The sequence below is a fragment of the Hakea prostrata genome, chromosome 5 (genome assembly GCF_041222555.1).
Source record: "Hakea prostrata isolate BN-2017 chromosome 5, UWA_Hpros_2, whole genome shotgun sequence".
NCBI classification, from domain to species: Eukaryota; Viridiplantae; Streptophyta; class Magnoliopsida; order Proteales; family Proteaceae; genus Hakea; species Hakea prostrata.
The window spans coordinates 8,943,855-8,968,671 of record NC_142604.1 but is presented as its reverse complement, the minus strand read 5'-3'; the positions used below and the strand labels follow the sequence as shown (position 1 = coordinate 8,968,671).

General features: G+C 40.9%; 1 protein-coding gene across 2 annotated transcripts in view; it reads right to left on the bottom strand.

Moving 5' to 3' along the window:
- Nucleotides 1–24,817, bottom strand: part of MAPKKK5 (mitogen-activated protein kinase kinase kinase 5) — a 29,015-nt gene that overhangs the window by 3,052 nt on the left and 1,146 nt on the right. The window contains exons 2-8 of one of the 2 annotated variants that reach the window (XM_089156235.1): nt 19,419–20,063; nt 19,254–19,341; nt 16,450–16,512; nt 15,829–15,992; nt 15,080–15,155; nt 13,030–13,089; nt 12,828–12,953 (exon numbers count right to left, since the gene is read on the bottom strand). In XM_089156235.1, coding sequence (XP_089012361.1) covers nt 12,828–12,953; nt 13,030–13,089; nt 15,080–15,155; nt 15,829–15,992; nt 16,450–16,512; nt 19,254–19,341; nt 19,419–20,063 — 1,222 coding nt within the window. The remainder of the gene's footprint in view (nt 1–12,827; nt 12,954–13,029; nt 13,090–15,079; nt 15,156–15,828; nt 15,993–16,449; nt 16,513–19,253; nt 19,342–19,418; nt 20,064–24,817) is intronic. The other variant, XM_089156236.1, reaches the window with a different exon arrangement.

Below are 24,817 nucleotides of genomic sequence, written 5' to 3'. Positions count from 1 at the left end.
CAAAAAAAAAAAAAGGGAGGTAATCCTACACTGGACACGGAGAGATTCCTTTACCATCATTGTAGCCACTCAAATCCAGTTTTTTCATCTTCATCGCCCCAAGCTCTTGCATTCACTTTTCAGAAGTTAAATTCTTCAAACTTGAACAAACAGGAGAATACTCCTGTTGCCTTGATTCTAAACAAATGCTGATCCAAAGTGCAAGGGTGGTTCCATAGAAGATAAAAGGAATCGTTCAGGTCAGCTCTTTAACAAATATGTCGGGGTCATTAAAGCTAAAATCCAAACAGTTTTGATCCAGAAACGTGGATTGTTCTTGGATCTTGGAGTTCAGTTTCAATCAGGCTTTTTACAAACATGTAAAGCATACTTATGCCTTCATTGCATGTTGCAGCAGCGGCAGGCGTTGCAGTACAAGGTCGCAGGTCAAGGCATTGATCTTCTGAGTCATATGAATCTGCTTCCTCATTTCTTTCTCCTCACTTCGAGGTTTCAAGCCAAACGGCTAAGGAATAAAACACACACCAGAAGAGAACATAAAAACCAAGAGCAAGATCGAAGGGTCAAACCCACACCCATAGAACACGAGATCGGATTTGTTGTGAAAGGCCCTAAGAGTCGCCTCACTGACCTTTTGATCTCTAGAAGAGCCATTTTCATGCACAAACAGGTGGAGTTTCTACACACCTCCAGTTGTCGGAGCTGACTTAGGAGCTGTCTTGGATGCAAACTGCTAGCAAGTAGCCTTTCTTCAGGTGGATTTTGTTGATGTTTCCTGATTCGAGCGATTGCTATCTCATGGAGATTCTAATTAGGTGGAAACAGAGAAGCCTGATGGGGCTGCAACCAATGGTGCTGGCGATGGGGAGAAAGAACATAAAAGGCAGCAGCACCCTTTGTTGTTTTCTCATCTCACCTTCATTTTCCAGTGAATGGATATGGTAGGAATCCTTCAATGAGGGTTTGTTATGTGTTTCTTTTAGGAAAAAGTAATACATAGCCGTAAGGCCCGTAACTCATTTAACTGTATCGCTTCAATTTTTGTAAGAAACGTATCTCAAGCGAAGAAAAACCAAATTGGTGTTTCTTCAGACTTCAATGAGGCTCAATGGTGTGCCAAATGTCTGACTCTTGCCAAAGGAGGGACGGACAAAAAAGGAACTACCATAAAGGATTGAGTTTTTTACTGGATGCCCAATTAAGCGGGGGAGAAACTATGTCCTGCCCGCTTAAGTGGGAAATATTATTGGATGCCCACTTTTTACAATTTGAAAAATTATCCATAGTCACATTTTCTGTTAGGTTTTAATCCAAATGACGGATTTGCCCTTGTGTGGTCAAATGACTTTAATTTCCCTTCACTCTCACTCACACTACCCAACCCTTAGGTGGGTGAAGGGAGAAAGGTGGGTGCTGTCTTCTTCCTACACCTCGCTAAAAAACCCCATCACTACAGGCAACCACCACCCCTCCCTTGCCAGCGACCACGCCCCCAAAATTTAGGATTTTTAATTTACAAATCAGAACAAAGTAGTCAGATCGAGTTGCCGAAACCCTAACTCATTCAAGCATTAAAATCCACCCAAATCTCTTGAAAAAATTTGGGTTATATTTTTAATCTTTTACAGGGATATACAACAAATTTTTGTTTCTAATCGTTGTTAAGATCCCCATTTGTACTCCAGAGCTTAACAGAAATCATCCAGTTTTTTCTTGCCTCTGCAATCCTTCTCCTTTTTCACCCCTCCATCGTTATCAGAATTTTTCTTTAGTGGAATGAATTCTTCTATCACAAGTCGAACATCAGATGCCCTATAGTGCATTGTTTCCTCCTTCAATGCTTCAATGGCTGAACCCCATCAAAGAAAATCAACAAAAATAAAAACCCACTGTAGAAATGCAAGGAAAGATGCTGTAAAAGCAAAAATCAGAAGAAGGTACCCACCACCAGGAAGATCAAATCTAACATTGCACAAGAAAACACAGTAAACAAGGAGGAGACAGAAGCAATTAGACAAAGATGTCGGGTTGGATAGTGTGAGTTAGAGTGAAGGGGCATCAAAGTCATTTTACCACACATAAGGGCAAATCTGTCATTTTGGATTCAAACTTAACAGAAAATGTAGTTGTGGGTAACAGGTAATTTTTCAAATTGTAAAAAGTAGGCATTCAGTAATATTTCCCACTTAAGTGGGTAGTCATAGTGTTGTGAAAGACAATGATGGTAGAATGGCTTATTGATCCATGATCTCAAGCCCTCAATTTATAATTAAGTGGAAAGTAGACTATTACAAGGAATAGAATTTTATATGAATACAAACTCTAATTTAACTCCTATACAAACTCTTATTAGACTCCTAATAGAATCCAACACTCCCCCTCAAAGTTGAGGCATAGATATTACTCATGCCCAACTTGCCTACAATAGGAAGGAAATCTCTTTCTTTCAAACCCTTAGTGAAAACATCTGCTACTTGGTCTCCAGATCTTACAAAAGGCATGCAGATAAGCCCTTGTTCCAACTTTCCTTTGACAAAGAACCTGTCAATTTCAATGTGCTTAGTTCGATCATGTTGCACCGGATTATTAGCAATACTAATAGCAGCCTTGTTGTCACAATATAACATTATAGGGTTTGGAACTTAGACTCCAATATCTTACAGCAAGCCTTTCAACTATAGTAGCTCACAAACTCCACGAACCATAGCACTATATTCAGCTTCAGTACTAGATAAAGCTACCACATTCTGTTTTTTACTTCTCCAAGTAACTAGATTACCTTCAATAAAAGTACAGTAACCTGAAATTGACTTCCTGTCTGGAGATCCAGCCCAGTCTGCATCAGTGTATGCTTCTACTTTTAGATTATCAGTGGGTGACAAAAGTATTCCTTTTCTAGGAGTTCCCTTCAAATACTGTAGTATTTTGATAACAGCCTTCATATGAGCTAAATATGGATCATGCATGAATTGACTCACTATACCTACAGCATAAGCGATGTCTGGCCTGGTGTGGGACAAGTAAATAAGCTTCCCTACTAGCCTTTGGTATCTTCCTTTGTCCACTGGTTCTCCCTCTTTTTCTTTAAATTTAGCTCCAGCTTCAATAGGGGTATCAATTGCTTTACACCCCAACATTCCCACTTCTGATAATAGATCTAGGACATACTTTCCTTGGGATAGGAATATACCTTTATTTGATCGAGCCACCTCAATCCCTAAGAAATACTGTAACTTCCCTAGATCTTTAATTTCAAACTCTCTGCCAAGAAAGTCCTTCAACTTTTGAATTTCTTTACCATCATTCCCTGTGATGACAATATCGTCTACATAGACAATGAGAAGTGATGTTAGTACTTGACTTCTTGACAAATAGTGTATGATCAGCATTGCTTTGCTTGTACCCAATAGAAGTCATTGCCTTCAAGAGGCGTCCAAACCAGCATCTAGGAGACTGTTTTAACCCATAGAGTGACCTCTTCAATCGACAAACTTTCCTTGCAGTATTGTCATTGGAGAAACCATTTGGAATTTCCATATAGACCTCTTCTGCTAACTCCCCATGTAAGAAGGCATTCTTTACGTCTAGTTGGTGCAAGTTCCAGTCTTTGTTCACAGCTACAGACAACAGAACTCTGACAGTGTTTAGTTTCGCAACAAGGGCAAAGGTCTCCTGATAATCAATCCCATAAATTTGGGTAAACCCCTTTGCAATTAGTCTAGCTTTCAACTTGTTGACTGATCCATCCATATTTTGTTTAACCACAAATACCCACTTGCAGCCCACTGGTTTTTTTCCTGGAGGAAGTGTAACTAGCTCCCAAGTGTCATTTTTCTTCATTGCCTGCATTTCCTCTACCATAGAGGCCTTCCATCTCTTATCAGTATAGGCTTCCTGCCAACTTTTAGGAACATATACAGATGACAGAGAGGATATAAAAGCACGGTAGGAGTCAGACAAAGAGTTATAAGAAACATATTTAACTATGGGATGTTGAGTACAAGATCTGACCCCTTTTCTAACAAAGCAATAGGAAGATCGGAAGAAGATACCTCAGTAGAATCTGATTCTGGAGCAGGAGACTGAAGTGGTAACGTATCACCTTTCTCCACCTGCTTTAGTCGGTTGTATTTCTTCCTCTAATAAGTCTATACCTCCTTATTCTGGTCAATTTGGTTTTGAAAGACCCCAACAGTGTGTCTCACAGTGGTCTCCCCCTAGCTAGGTTCTTCACATGGTTCAGAAATCGAAGGGGGAGGATTAGAGTCCTTAGGTACGGGGCCCGGGGGCGAAGGAAAGCACTCCCAGGAAACGTTGGTTTGGTGTCTGTCGTTTTCAGCGAGTCCTAGTGCATTCGCGGGAATTTGAGCATAATCCTTCTGCGTTGGTTATTAATTGATTTGAGGTCGGTCATATACATCTAGGTTGAGTTACATTACGGTTAGGTTTCTTTTGAAGAGTCCTATAGTAGGTGTTTTGTTAATTAATTCGATGGAATGTATTCTTATAGGGGGAGGATGGTGGATATAGTTTTGTGAAGCCTTGCTTTGGGTGCCGTGATCACCTCTGCTGGTGATTATATTGTTTCTTATTCAACTTTTATTCAAAGTCTCGTTTTTCTTCTTGAGTTATTCCACCTTGTTAAGTAACCTCATTCGGGTCTTAACAAATTGGCATCGAGCCATCGATTCTGGGGGTGGTCAGAGTCAATGGAGCGGGTGGTTGGAGTATCGTAGAGATTCAAGGTCAAGTGGGACTCCTGCACAACATGAAGAGGCCATGGGTTTGATTTGTTTGTTATGATCGCGTGCATCCTTAATGCGGAGTGACTAGAACGATGGGTTCGTTACACACGTAGTCAACGGAGAACCGAGACTTCCTTCCTAGACATCTTGAGATGCCAATTTTCACGGGGGAAGATCCGTGGGTGGATCACAGCTGAAGGTACTTTGATCTGTCTCGCGATAGAACTCGCCCCTTTGTTTTGGTGCAGCACTAGGATGGATACGCTTCGCTGAGCGCCATTGTCATCATGGAGAAACTTGAAAGAATCAATATCTATCGATTTAACTCCCTGAAGACTCCCAGATTGATTAATCACAAGCAGTGGACGTTTGGGCATATAGAAGGTTTGAGATTGCGGCGGGGGGGTGTGGGTGGTTAGGGGGTGTTTTTTGGTTTAAATGAAGTGGGCTGAGTTCATTATTTGGGCTCACCAATTTGGGCAATTGGACCGCCGCCGTGGGGACTGGAGTGGGGTACCTCTTTTGGCCCACCCACTCAATCAGCCCAAATCTAACCTCACGTGTTATTAACTTAGCCCACCCAACACCATATTGGACCAATCGTTCGGGCCGAATAACCAAGCTTTAACGGTTCGGTTGGCAACCAAATGTAACCCCTCTTCCTCTTCACAATCTCACTGCAACTACAGCTGCGACGGGAGCTCGGGCGCTCCGTTGGTTATCCCGGGGATCAGATAAAATGGACAAGGTATGTTTCGGTGTGCGCCCATACTCCGGCCATCATGCCCTGCAACTGGTTTGTTACTCAGACGTGATGTCTTGGAGGAGTGATCTGTGACGATATGGAGCCTGCTTGAGCGGACTCTCGCATACCTCTTTGGTGGGGTCGATTCACCACACACACGAAACTAACGGGACAAATAATGCTATAGTCATCATTCGATCGATTTAGCGACAATTTTGCTCAGTTGGTGGAGCCGTTGGGATTGAATCCGCATTTGTTGCTTTGGGGTGGGACGATTAGCGGTCGGGGTTTGTCGCGATTCGATTCAGCTGGGAGTCTTTTGCAATTTTTACCCTTTCTTTGGGTAGCATTGATATAATCTTGGTGAATGGTGGACACTGAAGTCATTGGGCTTGCCATAGCTTTGAGTGGGGACGACCGTGAAACTAAATGGGGATCAACTTGCTGCGTTAGAAACAACATTAAGAGTGTGCTCTGGTTCAGGGTGGTGTGGATCGCTACAACCTCGGATCCGTGGAGCGATATGAGGTACAAGAGAGTCGCGTGTCACATTTATTAAGCGACTTTGCTCTTATTTGCTAACCAATTGAGCCGCAAGAGGCAAGACCACCGATACGGTTGCGGAGGTAACCCACCTAATATTCGACCTATCGTTACCCACATTCTCAAGACGAGGTCGAAAGATTGGTGCGAAATGTTCGCGGGTTGGTACGACCTAGTGTGAGTCCTTACTCCGGTCCGATCTGTTGGTTGAGAGGATGGCGGATGGCGTTTTGCGTGGACTATCGTGCCTGATAAACTCACGTTTCTGACAAGTTTCCCATTCTGCATTGTGTTGGATGGCTAGGGGAGCCACGTGTTTACCAAGCTTGATTTGAAGCGGGATACCACCAAATTAGAATGCGGAAGGTGATGAGACGGCTTTTCGTACACTAATGGGCATTACGAGTTCTGGTGTGCCGTTTGGGCTCTCGAATGCTCCGCCACATTTCAATCACTAATGCTGAGGTATTTCGAGAACACTTGCGAAAATTTATTTTGGTGTTCTTTGACGATATTTTGGTGTATAGCAAGACCATGGAGGAACATGTCCCATTTGAACCACCTTTATACTTCTCTACACACCACCTTGTAGTCAACCATGCATGTTTGGGGTTGCTACCTGGAGTATTTAGGACATATCATATCTAAAGACAGTCACGGGGACCACGAGATTAGTGCATGGTGGAGTGGCCCACCTAATCTTAAGCCTTGGGGTTTTTAGGATTAACCGGATATTACCCGATTCGTCCGATTATGGTAAAATTGCCGCTCCACTCACAAACTTATTGAAGAGTGCATTTCGTGGGGTAACGAGGCAACCGGCTTTAATGCCCTCAAGCAGCCATGACAACCGTTCCGGTATTGGTGACGGTTTCACGAAAGAGTTTTTGGTAGAGGCGTGCTTCGGTTTTGGGCTGGGTGCGTTTTGTGCGAGGGCCATCCCATTGCCTCTGGAGCCAAGTGTTGTCCCTCGCACAAACCAAGTCCTGCTGAGAAGAACTAATGGCAATAGTACTTGCCATTCAAAAATGGCGTCATTACTTGATGGGAGACATTTCAAAGTACGAACGGATCGAAAAGTCTGAATATTTGCTTGAACAACGCATTGTGCTCATCAACAAAGTGGGTCTTGAAACTTTTGGGATTTGATTTTGAGATATTGTATCGTCCGGGTAGCGAAAACAAAGCCGCCGATGCTCTCTCGCGAAGGTCGCGGGATGATAAGCGGCTTTATTCGATGACAACGGCAACTTGGCGGGAAAGTGAGGGACTAGATACAGCGGTACACGCCTCGGACCGTTACCGGAAGATCGTTCAAGCCTTCTTGAAGGGATCCCGGGACTACCCCACTACCGGCTTCAAAAGGGCACCTTACTCTATAAGAATCGGTTAGTCATCCCCGATGGGTCACCATTAATTCCCAAATTACTTTCGAGTATCATTCTACCCCATTCGGTGGGCATTCGGGGTTTTTGAGGACTTACGGGCGATTAGCGTTGTGGTATCCTGGGTAGGAATGAAGGCTGCTGTCCTCGAATTTGTGGCTAGTTGTGATGCTTGTCGGCGCGGGTAAATATCAAGCCATGAAACCCGCTGGACTCCTTCAACCACTACCAATTCCAAATCGCATTTGGGAAGACATTAGCATGGATTTTATTGGTGGGTTACCCGGGACTAAGAGTGGAGATACCGTGCTTGTTGTAGTTGACCGGCTATCCAAATACGCGCATTTCATCGCTCTTTCACACCCTTATTCCGCCAAGGATGTGGCTATCTCGTTCAGCAAGGAGGTTATCCGCTTGCATGGGTTCCCTCGAACCATCGTCTCCGATCGAGATCGTGTCTTCCTTAGTAATTTTTGGATGGAGCTTTTAAATTAGCGGGTACCAACCTCAAGTTCAGCGTGCCTACCATCCTCAAACGGATGGTCAAACAGAGGTGGTAAATCGCAGCCTTGAAATTTACCTACGATGTTTTGCGCTCGCCAACCGAAAGCTGGATTAATTGGTTACCGTGGGCCGAATATTGATTCAATACGACGTTTCATTCAGCCACAAAAATGACTCCCTTTCGGGTTGTGTATGGGCGAGACCCCCCTCTCTTCCCGTGTTGGGAGGATGGTCGATCTAAAGTGGATGAGGTTGATGTGTTCCTCCGAAAGCGCAATCGGGTGTTGGAGGATCTCAAAACAAATCTGCGGGTGGCCCAAGATAGGATGTGCAATTCCACGGATTCAAAGCGTAGGGAAGTGCATTATCAAGTGGGGGATGAAGTTTTTCTTAAGCTACAACCTTATCGCTTCCGAAACTCGCCAACGGCCCAATGAGAAACTCGCCATCGCTACTATGGGCCGTACCGGATCATTGAGCCGGTGGGACCGTCGCCTATCGTCTCGTTTCCGATGATTCACGGATCCACCCGGTGTTTCACGTTTCCACGGTTGAGCGGCCGGGCAGCCATTAGCCGCAGCCGCTTCCAACTTGTTTGCGGGAAATGGCGAGTTGCGGCTCCCCCGAGCCTTGCTCAACATTCGTTTCTCTACTCGAGGGTTCTTGGAGGTTTTGATTCAATGGAAAGGACTGCCGCCTTGTGAAAATACTTGGGAATCTTATGCTGAAATACGGTCCCACTTTCCAGATTTTCACCTTGAGGACAAGGTGAAACTTTTGGAGGGGAGTATTGATAAGCCCCGATATCAAGAGTCTATATTCGACAAGGAAAGCACTCCCAAGGAAACGATTGACGGTTTGAAGAGTGAAGAGAGTCCTGTCGTTTCAGCGAGTCCTAGTGCATTCGGCGTGGCAAATTTGAAGCATGAAGAGTCCTTCCGTTAAGGTTATTAGAATTAGATTTAGAGAGTCAAGAGTCATAATACATCTAGGTTAGGTTACATTACGGTTAGGTTTCTTTTGAAGAGTCCTACTCAAGTAGGCTGATTTTGTTAATTAATTCGATAGGAATGTAATTGCTATAAATAGGGGGAGGATGAGTGAAAGGATATGAGAGAAGTTTATGTGAGAGCCATTGCTCTTGGGTAGCCGTAGGAATCACCTCTGCTGGTAGATTATATTGTTTCTTATTCAACTTTTATTCAAAGTCTCGTTTTTCTTCTTGAGTTATTCCACCTTGTTAGGGGGCAGTGGGGGGGAGGGAGGAGAAGAGGGTATTTGTTGTGGTGGGGGGGAGCGGGAAGAAAAGGGGGGGGGGGGGAGGGGGGGGGGGGGGGGGGGGGGGGGGGGGGGGGGGGGCGCCGCCCCCACCCACCCACAAGGGGGGGGGGGAGGGGGGGGGGGGGCGGCAGGGAGGGACCCGGGGGGGCCAAAAAAAACCACCTGCCCGGGGGGCCTTTGTAGGGGGGGGGGGGGGGGGGGGGCGCCCCCCCCCCCTGGGGGAGGAGCCTCCCACACCACCAAAAGGGGGGGGCCTTCCCTCAAGAGATGCCCATTATTGCATAAGCAAAAGCTGACTCTGGTGAATCCGCCCGTTAATTCTTCCTTTTGGCAACCCCATTTTGGGCAGCCGTATCAACGCAACTGGTTTGATGTATTATGCCAAAGTCAGAGAGATATCTTTGAAATTCACCATCAATATACTATGTGCCATCGTCACTGCGAAGGATCTTCATAGTGGCATTGAACTGAGTTTTAATCATATTATGAAAATCACGAAAACATTGGAAAACCTCATCTTTTTTGTTTTAAAAGATAAATTCATGTAGAACGAGAGTGACAAGCAATAAAAGTAACAAAGTACCTATGGCCAGTAATAGGCACACATCGACAGGGACCCCACACATCAGTATGAATTAGAATAAAAGGAACAGGTTTTCTATTATGAAGAGAAGGTAAATAGGTAGAATGAGTCTGCTTCGCAAAAATACAGGCTTCACAAAAAAATTATCCTCATTACAAGAAGAAACCAAATCAGGAAATATTTTCTTAAGAGTTCCTAGAGGAGGATGACCTAGCCTATGGTGCCACTGATGAAGGTCTGATATCACCGAATGGACCGGATTAGAAGATATAGTCAAAGCAGAAGTAGATCCTCCAATCGGCTCGAGCAAATAAAGTCCATTGTCTAGTTTACCACGTCCAATCTCCTTCCCCGTGACCAGATCCTGGAAGACACAGTAAGATGGGAAAAATGTCACTTTACAATTCAAGTCATGTGTAAGACTACTGATAGAGAGCAAGTTAGTAGAGAAAGAGGGAACATGTAAAACTTTAGACAAAGAAAGTGATGGAGAATGCTGAATGGTCCCTTTTCCAGCAATGGAAGAATAGGAGCCATCAGCAATGTGAACTTTATCCTTTCCAAAAGTTGGAGAATATTGAAAGAAAGAGGTGGATAAACCTGTCATATGATCTGTGGCTCCTGTATCAATGATCCAAGGAGTAGAAACCGAAGAAGCTTGAAAGCCTGTAAAAGTTTTACACAAGTAGCAAGGTAGGAGTTGGTATGGGTAGTAAAGGAAGCAGTGTTCGAAGCCTGACTGGCAATAGAAGACTGCATAATACGTCGCAAAGTAGTGAACTCCTTTTGTGAAAAACCAACGTTTGCAGAGGGTGTGGTGGAAACTGTCTCAGAGAGATTAGCCTTTGGTTTTCCCTTTCTTTGTGCTCGTTTTTGCTCAAAATCAGTAGGCTTCCCATGCAGTTTCCAACAATTTGCCTTGGTATAATATGGTTCGTGACAGTGCTCACACTTGACAATCTCCTTAGCCATATCAGATTTAGTGTGAACAGATTGTAAGGCTGATTTCTCCATAATAGGAGTATGAAGCATGGCTAATCGACGACTTTCCTCACCCTGAACAAGAGCATAAGACTGTTCTAGTGTAGGAAAGGGAGAATGACTTAACACTTGCACTCTGATCTGATCGTACTCCACATTCAAACCTGCTAAGAAGTCACATACCCGAATCTTATCAATGTGCTTCTTATAAGAAGTCACATCATCTGGGTTAGTGGGGTGATAATCCCCATAATGATCCAACTCCTGCCAAAGAGAGCACAACTTAGCATAATAGTGGGCCACAGTCAATTCCTTTTGGGTAGTCTCATGAAGCTTCTTTCGTAACTCATAAACCTGTGCATCATTCCCCAACTGTCCATAGGTTTCAGTAGTAGCCTTCCAGATTTGGGCTGCAGTATGAAGTAATAGGTAATCCCAGGCAATATTTGGATGCATGGAATTCAAAAGGAATGACATAAATCCTGTAAAACACCTACGGTAGTGGGTTTGATAGTGGTGCCCGTAATGTATCCAACTAGTCCTCTTCCAGCAATAGTCAGGTAAGCAGAGCGAGACCAGATCAAATAATTTGTTCCATCAAATCTCACGGAAAGAGAATGAAGAGTGGGGTAATGTTCGGAGCGAGTGGAAGCAGGAGTATCGTCAAAAGTTATCATGTTGACAAAATTATCTGCAGTTCTTCAGTCTTCACCCTTTAAAAGTAACAGAAATGTCGCAAAATGTAATAGCCAAACAACTCAAACAGATCTTCTCTTTCTTCTTCTTCTTCTTCTTTCTTTCTTTCTTTCTTTCTTCTTCTTTTTCCCCCCCCCCCCCCCCCCCCTCTCTCTCTCTCTCTCTCTCTACTAAAACAATTAAACTCTGAAAAATATGAACCCTTGAAACATCATATATATATATATATATATATATATATAAAATAAAATAGGATTGGTTCAGGTGGGCTTAATTATGGGAACAAAATATGGTTCAAAAATATGGTCTGGTTTGGTCCAGGCTTAATGGGTTTTGGAAGGGCCAGCTTAATGGGTTTTAGAAGGGCAGCTTAAGAAGGGGGATAACCTGGTTCGATGGCGAGGCGATGGTAGAGGCTAAAGGCGGAGCCGATGGTTTGACTGTGCAGAAATCGATCGAAACCAGGACTGCGATGGAGATGGTGGTGTTCTTCTGCTCTTCTTCTTTTCTTGATGGTTCGATGGTGCAGAAATCGATCGGGACGACTGCAATGGAGATGGTGGTGTTCTTCTGCTCTTCCTCTTTCCTTGATGGTTCGATGGTGCAGAGATCGATCGAAACCAGGTTTGCTCTTCTTCTTTTCTAATTGAACTCACAGTAGTGCAGCGGAATTGAAGAACTGGCAGTAAAAAGTTGGAACTGCCAGCGATGGGTTTGAAGAGCAGCAATGGGTTTGCGATAGGTTTGAAGACTGCCAAAAAAAAACGATGGGTTTGAAGAACAGCAATGCGATAGATTTTTGCTTTTCTTCTCTCTCTCTCTCTCTCTCTTTTTCTCTCTTCCCTAATCGATCTTAGGCTCTGACGCCATGTTGTGAAAGACAATGATGGTAGAATGGTTTATTGATCCATGATCTCAAGCCCTCTATTTATAATTAAGTGGAAAGTAGACTATTACAAGGAATATAATTTTACATGAATACAAACTCTAATTTAACTCCTATACAAATTCTTATTAGACTCCTAATAGAATCCAACACATAGTTTCACCTCCACTTAAGTGGGCTCGCAGTAAAAAATGTATGCATCCTCACCACTGTTTCCAAAGAGACTGTCTCACATTTGGTTTATACTATAAGTACTAAGTAAAGTGTTCTCTCTATATAAAAATGTTCTTCTCTAAGAGGTTTGAATGGTCAAATGATTTTATCTTTCATGAAATTTTTCATACTAAGTAGAGCACGAAACCAGCTTTCCAGCAAATCCAAGATTGGTAAGAGCAAGTTCATGGATCCTGGTTCTAGATGAAGACAACATGTAAAGATGATCGACAAAGCATATTACTGAACAACAGGAAATGCTTACCCCTTCAAACTCACTCCATGGAGGTTTCCCAGTCAGCATCTCAATAATTGTACAGCCCAAACTCCAGATGTCAACTGCAAGAGCCAGTTCACAGTTAAGATCCTTCTGCATCACAGCCAGCATGACCTGTTGGAAAGAAATTTGTGTCATGCATGGAAGCGCTCCATCTGAGCCTTCAATAAGTAATCCCAACAAGAAATACCTCAGGTGCCATCCAGTATGGACTTCCCTTCAAAGAAAGATCAGCAACTTGTCCACTAAGCTGAGAAATGACAAAAACAAAATTTTTAAGACTTAAGATGATAACTTTCACCGGGACAAAACCAGTTTAGAAACAACAGCATAATGGCGCTAATTTTATGTAGGGATTACTTATCTTAACTCAGGATACTCCTATCTGATTTACAATCAGACATTCAGTATCCACTGTGATGTAAATGCTGCAATGCCAAATAGTGGCCACAAGATTAAAGGGCAGACCTAATGCATGAGGCTGCTGTCACTACGGGGCTTGGGGAATGGGGAGGGTCATAATGTACACAGCCCTACCCTTGCTTTCACAAAACAAACAATGTCAAAGTTAACAGTAATTGAATTTTGAAAAAGGGAATGATCACCTAAACATTAGTGCAAAGCTATCATTATGGTAGACCAATGACCAGTGCAACAACATTTTTTTGTAGTGTATCATTCTTAAAAGTAGGCAACAGATTATTAGCCATGGACTCTTGTGGAGGCTCTATACATTCTGGGAATAGAAATTTTGTATTCTAGAATCTTAAAGACAAGATTCATACGAGTTTGCACAGAAGGTGGACATGCTGGGACCAAAAGGTTCAAATTGGTCAAATCTGTTTGACTGAGTTAAGAAACTATTTGATGCAGATACACTACCATGGACTGAACTAAACCCAGTGGTGTTTCCTACTGGAGATGAAAAGGGTCGAGTTTGACTACTCACATCCAGTATGAAACTTAGACTACCAATCTGGATTTTTTAAGATATCTATCTTTTATTTTAAAGTAGTTACAAAACACATGGAGATTTCCAATTTGAGTTAGTCTTCATTAGTCTTCAAGTTTTAGAAAACAATTCAGATTTCTTTGTTTCTTCACGTTCATAAATAGATTTATCCAAAAATTGAAGTACATTACAAAGAACGAACTGAATGTTTTGCTCTGAGAGCTTGTGTGGCTGTAGTATACACTCTTGTTCTCCATACCCCCACCCCACCCCCCCCCCCCCCCCCCCCCAAAAAAAAAAAATAATAATAAAATAAAGAAGAAAGAAAAAAAGAAAAATTTTTTTTCCTCTTCTTCCTTATGTGACTTCTTCTCTTTATTTACCACCAGCAACTTCTATTTCTCCTAGTTTCCCTCTTCTAGTAACTGGTACTCCACCACTATTGCTAGTCAAATTAGTTTTTACCCCAACCTATCAGTCTGATCATATTCAACTGAGCTGAAAAAGGGCAAACCTGGAGATGAAGGCTTCTGCACAAGCAGAGTTCCGCCGGGGGGGGGGGGCAGTTTTCCTATGCAGCCTTACCCCAGCAATTTTTTGCTGAGAGGCTGTTTCAATACCTTGACCTCAGGCATCCATTCACATTCACAAGTGGGCAGACTGGTTCATTTAATGCCCCCAATCTTTTAGCAGATCCATGCCAAGGGATTACTGAGGTAATCTTTCTGAACTATTAAAGCCTTGGATCTCCTCAATCATTCATCAATTGGGCTCAGTACCTGAAGACCAAACCAGCATTTAACTAAGTAGTCCAATTGAGGTTTGAAGCTGATTGAAGTCTGGGATTGCATAATTACTCAACTCTCCACAGCTGAACCCTAGTTCCAAAAGATCACATCTGGGGCTAGCTTCTCTGTGAGCTTTACATTATCATATCCCTTGTTAAGATCACTTATGGAAATGGACTCTTAAGGAAAAAGAATGGGCGTCCATTCACATTTCTTTGTTGCCGACAGTGGTAAAATGTATGATGGCAGGCAACAGCATCCATAACATACAATTCACCAGATATTGTCATTGCAAACCTCCACAACTTTTTTTCTTCCATGTGTCAGCAGGGTATAACAAATACTGGTAAAAGGCATAAGTCAGCATCTAGAAAACATAATATTTCACGAATGCTTATAGTGTGGATCATAGAAATTAACAAGAAGGAACCAATACTTCATATACCAAGAAAAAAGGATGAAATATATCAATCACCATATCTGTAAAATTTAAAACTCACATGCTTTGCCATTCCAAAGTCAGCAAGCTTGACAACACCAAACGCATCAACAAGCAGATTGGCCCCTTTGATGTCCCTGTGATACGATCATCAATTTGGAACTACTAATTTGATGTCCAAACTCCAAATAGAGAACAGCATAAAGTAATTGAATCACAAAAAAGTAACAACCACAAAACTTTGGCAACCTTATTATGAATAATCTAATTTTTTTCTGCAAAGAAATAGCACAGGAAAGGATTTTTTTCAAAAAGAAATACTTCAATAAATTTTCTACATTTATTGGAAAAATGAAACATCTTCTCATACAAGCTCATGTGATGCATCAGCTTTATGCTGCTGTGACTTATCTTTCATCCGTAAATAAACCTTTTGAAGGCCATGGGCTCTCTATTGTGTCTAATAGGAAAAACTGCTGCCAGAACCTAAACTTAAATGGCCATACCACCTTTTTCCCTTTCTTAGCTATGCTTCTTTTGTTTTCAAAAATGCTCTAAAACTATGATGTATGTTGCTAGTTTGGCTAGTCATGCTGCAGTATCTGAGCTTTCTTTGTAAACTAATTTATCCTAGTGAAGTAGTTTATTCGATCAAAAGAAAAGAAAAGAAAGAAGGGGGGGGGTCTCTTCTTCAAAGCTCACTTGGTAAAAACGAAAAGTTTAACGTGTTGTATTGCATCGTGCTAATTGTCTAAATAAATTTGGGTGCAGCATTGTTTCATAATATGGCTGAACGATAGGCCGTATTACCTGTGGATCGTCTTTGTGCTATGCAAGTAAGCCAACCCCTGAAGAATATGACGCGTGAAGTTACGGACAATAGATTCTGTAATAGCTCCACAATGTTCACGAATATATTTATTAATGGATCCCGGATGAACATACTCCAGAAATATATAGAACCGATCGTCAACCTTCAAAAAGAGTATGCGGTCACCATATTAATTGACTTTACAAACAAATGATAAGCATTCACAAACAAATATACTCATACACTCATACAACCATAGGATGAAAATAGGGAATAATGAAGTCTTTGAAGATGGACCTCCAACTCCAATTCCTAAAAGTAAAGCCATCTACTTTGAATTAAACTATAGACTTCATATGCTCTCCCAAGGCACTCAACACAATTTGCCATGAACAAATTGTTGCCTCCTGGGGCCTAGATAGTTCTATCTTGCAGTTTCCTGGCCAGGCCTTTTAGGCTGGCTTTTTTAGTTCTTTCCCCCTCAATCCCCCCCCCCCCCCCACCCACCAAAAAAAAAAAAATGCTTTCCCATGTACCCCTAACCCTTTTTCTCCTCCCTCTGGGGCTTTGGGTTGGTAATGAATTTGTCATTCACCAAAAAATAAACAGGGAATACTTACAATTTCACTACCATAATATTGCACAATATTTCGATGCTTTAATTGGCTAAGAACTTTAATTTCCTGCAACAAAAAAGATGGAAAAAGTTACAATCAGAACTCATTTTCATTAGAAATGAAAATTTAATAGCATAATCAACAGTGATTTGTAAAAATTCAAACTGTCACACCATGATTCTGAGCTAGATAAATAAATAGTTCCTTTTGAACGAAAACAAAATATATTATCCAAAAAGGGGGGGGGGGGGCTACATCAGCTCTGGGAGAGCAGAGACATATCTAAACCCCACCAGGTAACAACAACATGTCTGTTCCTTGGGGAGTCAGGAAGAGGTCAGTGGGGGATCAAAGGGAGCTTGGAGCAGACATCCTTAAATAAATAGTTAATGAACCATACATGATAATCCTAGTAGGCTTTCCAAGATATGACATGTTTATGCCACAACAAAAAAATGCAACATTCCAAGATATAACATTCTTGTTAAGCCAACTTGATAAATGTTAATAAAAATGAGAAATCTTAAAAGACTTCTTAGAACAAAAAAAACAACATGAGGTATAACCTATACTATCTTATTGAAATATTTTAGTGCAGTTCTACAATGAGGAAAATTTACCTGAGATCGGTTATTCCTTACAGACTTTCCAGTGCAAGAAGGAAAAAAGAATCACACAACCAGGGGGGGGGGGAGAAGATAATCACGCAACCATGCTACGCCATTGTATCTTACCAGTAGTAATAAACAAAACTCAAAATTCATTCTCGATACTTGCCCCTTTTACAAGGTCATACAAAGACTGGGGGGGGGGGGGGAAGAAAATCACACAACCATGCTGCACCACTGTATCTTACCAGTAGTAATAATTAATAAACAAAACTCAAAATTCATTCTTGATACTTGCCCCTTTTACAAGATTATACAAAGACTCAAAAGGAGGGAGGAAAAATAAAAAAAGGACTCCTATACTATAAAGGAAGGCTTAACCCAATCCTTAACAAATTGGCTGACCTAAACTGACTAGGACATTGAACTAGAGTCAAAGTAGATCCAATTACAACTTAAAAGAGAATATTCCAAACTAACTTAAAACATTGGCTCCAACAACCAAATATATAAAAGTGCCTAATTTCGTATACAAACTAATTACCCATAGTTTTGGCCATAAAAGTCGCCAATACATAAAACCCCCATGAATTTAAAGGCCCAACATGTATAAACGCAACCCTAGACTTATTCCCAATTTGGCGATGAATCTGCATCACCTTGGGCCTCTTTCTTTAATTTCTCCCATTAGGATCCCTCCCGCAAACCTAATATTATCCTGCTCTGGATCACCGTATTCTACCCTACTTTCTACAGTGCCAATTATCAAGGACATAACACAATCAACAGTCCCATCACTACTGTACGTTAAGATTTTATAGCATCCATGGAATAACATACTTTTCTTACGCCAAAAACAAAAATTCCCATATACTCGCACATGACATTAACCTTTCCAACCATGCAATCATTGAGACCATTTCAAACAATTGATTAAAACAGATATACTCCATACGACATATTGCACATGAAAGAAGATCAATTAACAAAATGAAGCACAAAAATAGAACTTACAAAGTAAGTTTGAATAAACTATTAGAAACAAATCAGTCACAAAAAAGAAACATTAAATCACAGAGGAATCTTTTGGTGTAAGGAAGAGCAATGCTGCTTATATACCAAGTATGATGCCTTTGTAAGAAAAATATGTGGTCAATTGTCAACCAAGGAAGTGAAAAGCCACCTACTTAGCCTGAAGATGGTAACTACGGTGGGGGCAGGAAAAGGTGCAACCAGTAGACAAGTAAGGAATCCCCAACATTATAATTTTCATTGACAACTTGATTAATACACAAAATTTATAACCTCCAACCCCCTGGACCAACTCAACGTTGACGGCTTCTGTAAAATACATCACTACTAAGAACCCTCAACATCCCCAAAAGGAGAGAGACTTTCTACCAAAGGAGTTTATGCACCCAGCATATCAAAATTTTTAAGACCTTAATGGTCGTATACAAGGCCGGAGGCCCAGCAATTTTATCAATTTTCTGTCTACCCATACTTTAAATTTCATTCATACATCCAATTCCAGGTGACCAAAAGAGAGCTAGCTTTCTCAGCCTTGTTTATAATACTGAGGAAAAAAATAATAGAATTCAAATTAGAAGGTTCAGGAGAAAAGCTCATTTTGGGAATTGTCTAACACCAACAAATAATTGTACTAAAAATTACTGATCAAAAAAAGAAGAGTGAGCTCAATTAACAGCATTTAATCACAAACAACCTAAAATATGTTTGTGTTGGAAATACTAAAGACAGAACAAAGGTATCAAACACATAATGGTATTTACAATATCGTCACGGAACAATGCAGTATCAATACTAGAGCATGCATTTCTAATAACAATTTTCCTCCTCCAAAAGCATGACCAATAAATTAGAGAGAAAAAAAAAACCCCCACTCTCTGATTGACTAGAATGGTAGTCAAAGAGAGCCTAGCATACTCAATTATGAGTCTTCTTAACATTGATCATTAATGGCCTTATCGCACCCCCCACACCCCCAAAGAAAATAAAAAAGAAAAAAAGGAAAAAAAGTTAACAGTTCAAGACCCAGCCCCAAAGTACGTCCTCCACAGATTTCACAAACATTTATGTCATGATGTTAGCTCTTGTTTTTTCATTAGAAGCCTTTTTTTCAGATAACTAAATAATTTACATGAAAGAGAGAAGAGAATTGCTTTATGGAGAACTAACCTGCTCCAGTTGCTTTATGCATTCTAAAGATTTTGGATCATCTGGGATGAGATCAACTTCCTTCATGGCACAAAGAGCTCCAGTTTCTCTGTTTTATGACAGAATGCATTAGCGTTAAAAGCAGGGGGAGAAAAACCAAACATAACAACAAATGGACCAGCTTACAGGTTGGTGGCCACATAAACGCTTCCAAATGTACCACGTCCAATAAGCTTTCCCTTCTGCCATTGACTTGTGATTGGCGATGACTCTGATTTAGGTGTAGGTTGATGCACAAGTGGGGGCGGCGAAGTTGTTGTCGCACCTGGAGGAAGGGGTAATGGATGAACACTGACATGACTATTGCTTTCATGCCATGCAGAAGAACTCTCTGCAGACTGCCTATGATGCAATGGTGATGCAGGTCCACTTGGACTTCTAGGCTTTATTCGAGGACTCACAATTGTTGGACTATAAAGTGGAGAGCAATCAGGACTCGGTATAAATTTCTCTGGTGATGTTCTTGGAGACAACCCCCCAAGCATATCTAAGGGTGGTATCTCTGGAGCAGACCAAACCTGAAAGCCTTGAGAACCAACGAATGGAGAAGGGAAAAAATCACCAGTACTATATCTTCGGGGGCTCTGTTGAGGACTAGTGAACCCACTGGTTGGAGCACTGTTGACAGGAGCATTCCACATATAATCGTTTCGAACATTGTCAATACCATTTGAATCGTAAAGCGGTGTCCTACCATGATCAGTTGGAGATCTGGTTGAAACTGTATCAACATGCTCAGCACTTCTGTCAATTATCTTGTATGTAGACCTGCTTCAATAAGAAAATGTATAAAGATGGATTAGTCAATTCATTTTGGTTGGGGGAAAACAAAGAATAACAACTAGCAGCAGTAGCAAGTCATAAAAAGTAATATCACTGTGATATGTCAATAGGGTGTTCTAAAGGAATGATGATAATTTGGTAACTCTTATTCTAGTCAAGGTTCTAATGCTTTCCAAGGCCCTGACTACCTAATTCTAGTAGTCACTCTAAGCTGTTGAATTAACATCACCACAACTATAGTAGCAATAAACTACTTGATCCATTTCCTCAAAACCCCACTAAAATCTCTCAACCCGAAGTTTGGCTTGCATTTTACAGTACCCATCACAAATCAAAAGGAATAAATTGTCTATATCAATTTCCATGTGGCAGGTATATGATAAGTAGAAGTCTATAAAGGAATGGCAAAACTGTGATCAAATCAAACTCTATTAGTGAATGGCAGGATTCGTAAATAAATAGAAAACTATAGGGAATGGCAAAAAAGCAATATTGAGTATCAAATAAAACAGAATAAGGTGTCAACATATGAAAGGGAGAGGGAAAACTTGCAAATAATAGGACCCCAAATTTTTTTTTCTGGAAATCAGATTAGGCTTTAAAAGATGGGTTAATCTAGGAAATGAAACAAGAAAGAAAAGAGAAACAACACAGAAGATGTGGGATGTGGGGGGGGGGGGGGGGTTGGGTTAACGTTTTCACAAATCAGAGGAAAAGAGGGAGGAAAGGACTTGGGACTGCAAAAGTCGCCTACTTCAAAATAGAATCAGATGCAGATATGGAGTTCGATTAGGAGAAAAGCGAAAAACTGAGATGCGATGCTACCAGGTCTGCTTCTTCTCTTTTCCAGTTTTCCTGGACTATATCTCTTTTTTGTTTCTTTCCTTTTCCTAGACTGAATCTCATCTGTACTTTTCTTCTCTGATCTCTCCTCCTCTTCTTTTCCCCTGGCTCATTTGGGAGTTTATAGTCTCTCAATCTCTACCTATTTTCTGTTATTTCTTTCCCTCCCTTCTCTGCTTCTAGTTCTCCTTCAAATCTCTATGCTCTTTTTTTCTTATTTTATTTTATTTTATTATTTGGTTCTTCACTGGTTCAACTCTATGAAGAATTGATTACACCTCAGGGTAAATAGGATGGGGCTAGGGTTTGATTTTTGTTGCTACAGACAAGATTGTCAAGGCGGCAAGGTGACCAAAGCGATTGGGGCTCCGCCTAGATGATTAGGCGACAAAGGGGTGCCTAGGTGGCAATAAGGCGACCAAAGCAGTTGGGTCAAAATTTTTCAATACTTCTTCTTTTAAACTACTTTTTAATACAACTACTTTCTATAATAAGCTAAACAAACATTCAATAATCACATTCATCCAAAAAAAAAGCATTCAAGATTCATAATTATGAGAAACTATCCAAAAAAAGAACACAAACATAAGTTCATCTCATCAAGCATCATAGAGCCAACACGATAAATTAATAGATCTCATTATTCTGATTTCAAAGTCATTATCTATTTAATGATTCATTGATTTTCGATGTTGAGTATGGCTCATGCTTCACATTTTGTTGTTGACAGGCACGGAGGTCCTAGTCACTTTGGGCCTCGGAGTTTCTTTGCAATTTGGGTCTCGATTTCGAAATGACTAAACTATTAAATTTATATACGGTTTTGTAGAATAAATTTTGATTTAAAAAAAAAAGTTTAAGAAAACAATATTATGTACAAAATGTCAAAGAAATGGTTGCTTCAGTGTCTAGGCAGCAATAAGGTGCACAAGGTGGGGAAAAAAACAGCGCGTCAATTAAGCGGTTCAAAACAAGGCGGTTGAAAAACCGCCTAGGCAGACGCTTTGACAACACTGGCTACAAATGTCCTTTTTCCTTACCGTTGTTGGTTCAGAAAACAGCAATGGAAGAGAGGTTTAGGGAACTAGGGAAGAAGGCTGATTGGGAAGGAGAGGATGTTCTCCCCTGAAAGCAGTTAATGCAGACCTGAGAAGGTGTCAACCATGGTGGAATTACCAATGAAATTGGTAGGTGAATAGGAAACAGAAGGGGGAAAGAAAATTGCATAGTAGAAAGGGGGAACCCGTAGTTTAATTTAATTAAAATTGGTTTAAAAAATTGAGTATCCCACTAACCCTAAATATCTAAATATATTCCCATGAATCCCGAATTCCCACGTCAACAATATCATATATTCAATCACTTATCACCCAGATCCTTTTTCTATCCAACCTTGCTGCTCTATCAGTTCCACAGTCATCACAACGGTCAGCTCCATAAGAGAGGGGGGGGGTTGCTAGTGGAAGGGTTGGAAGAACTCCCAAGTACCATGGGGTGTGTTCCTTTATCTGGAACTTTCAATTGATCAATAGACAGCTGTGTAGATTCCATCATCATCTTTATAGAGCTGACAGTGGCACTAAGAGTATCAATTTTAGCATCTATATCAGTCTTAGAAGAATTAACTGTTGGAGGACTTGATTGTTGGATACCATGCTAAGATAAACAAATATAGCTACAAGGATAATGGAAATACGGTAAATAGAAGGAAACTCTATAGGTGGGTGACAGAATTTGTATATCAATGGAAGTGTTTAAGTAACAGCAGAATACTAAATAAGTGTAACTCTATTAGTAATGGGAAAATTGTAAATAAGTGTAGTTCCATTAGTAATGGCAGAATTGTAAATTACTGAAACTCAATTAATGAAGGGCAGACTAGTCATGTGGAGTTTGAAAACAAAAAAGAGGTGTAAAGTTGAAATAATTCGAACAAAGAATAAAAGGGAACAAAATAGAAGGGTGGGGCAGTTTGGAAAAAGAAATAGGTAAACAAATTATGGAAAGGAAAGAAAGAATCATGGGTATAGGTGTACTGTTGGGACTGGGTTTTTTTCTCCTACTAAAGGGAAGCTGCTTATTTCAATGGAGGGATGTTCAGGTATCCTTCTTTCCTTTACTCTATTCTTCTTCTTCTGTCTTTTTCTCTTCTTTTTAATTTTCTGAGTTCCTATTCTGTCTCTCAATCTTCTCTTCTGCTTCTGCTTCACTATCTCTCTATGTTCTCTGCTCTACTCTTCTTTTCTTTTCTGCCTTCTCTTATGTTCTCCACCACTTTTTCTGCTCTGTTTTTTTTTCCAGTGTCTCTACTTCCCCTTTCTTCCTCTTCCTATTCCTCTAATTCCCCTTCCATGAAAGCCCACGATAGCAGCCTGCTAAGAATGAAGAATGAAGAAGGCAGGCTCAATCCACAACCTAAAACAAGAGTCTTGGGACCCAAACCCCCAAGAGCCACGGTGAACTTTAACCACCAAGTTTCCTAGGTATTTGACTTTAAACACCAACAGCCCTCAATCTGGACTTTAAACACTAGATCAACAATACACAAAGGAAACAAACTCCAAAGTAAAAGCTGGAAATCGCATAGACTGAACTGGTTATTATATTCTTCCTTAAAGGGGGTATAAATATATGGCTAATCAGCTTTGCGAATCATAATAAATAGGAAATAAACTCCTAGAAGAAATAGAACTTGAAAACCTAATAGACTTAGCAATCCTACTAAGAACACCACTTGGACACTTAACTAGCTCCTCTAAATTGTGAAGGCCTCTTTAAAAGCCTAAAAATTAATAAGATAAATAAGAAATACTTTATTAACCTCAGCTTAGATTGAAATAAAAATGAACACAGTTGGATCCATTGAACCATGGTTCAACAAGGGACCTAAAACCAAGTAGTGGGGAATTTTCACACTGAAATCATGCAACCATGTATTAGATCCATAGAGTTGGCTGATTACAAGGGAAGCCATGCTGTGAAGGCCCAAACCATACATGTATCAACCCTAGGTTGTTCAACGTACACATATAGGAAAAATTGTATGGTTGGTAACTTATTGTTTCACAATGCTCAATGTAGATAGATACTGAAGTCCCTGGAAATCAATAAAGTAAAATATTTTATCTCTTAATACACTTTGAGTGGATTTGGTTTCTCTCATTTATTTACTGTTGAACTGCTCAATTCAAACTGGTTTTTCCTTTTTTTTTTTTTTTTTTTGGGTAACCAAGTCTTTCATTCATTACGACCAAGGGATGTGGCCGAGCAAAGCTCTAACAACCACTCATTTGAACATGACCAATCTTTCGGGCTTTCAACCGAAAGGGCCTTCCATGCTAGGATATCAGCTATTATATTAGCTTTCCTAAGTACATAAGAAATCTGAAAATCCAAAAAATTCCCAGCCAATGTGAGAATGTCCTCAATCAATTGGCTTCCCCAAGGAGGGGCAGCTTTTGCTATGGCTTCTTACTAGCTTAACTAGCTGTTGATTGTCAATCTCCGCATGCACATAATCAATGCAATCCGCCAAGGAGTAGAGCAGCCCTTCCCTAAGTGCTAATGCCTCACCTTCTAAGACCGAAGAGAAGTGTATTGGTATAGTCCATGCAAGTTGTGGCCTCCCTTCCCAAATTCTAGCAGCAAACCCGAGTCCATCTTTCCTCATTTTTTCCTTCCAAGAAGCATCTACATTTAGTTTGGCGAAAGCTTGAGTAGGAGGTAACCCAGTTGCAGCCCTAATATCATCTGCACTTGCTGTCCTTACGCCCCCATATTCAGTTCAAACTGGTCGTTCAATCCTTACTATTGTTTTTACTCCAATCATTTTTCTTTCCTCTTTAATGCACACATTGTCTGAGGGTTTTCAATGGTACCAGAAAGAAGACATGCTCACG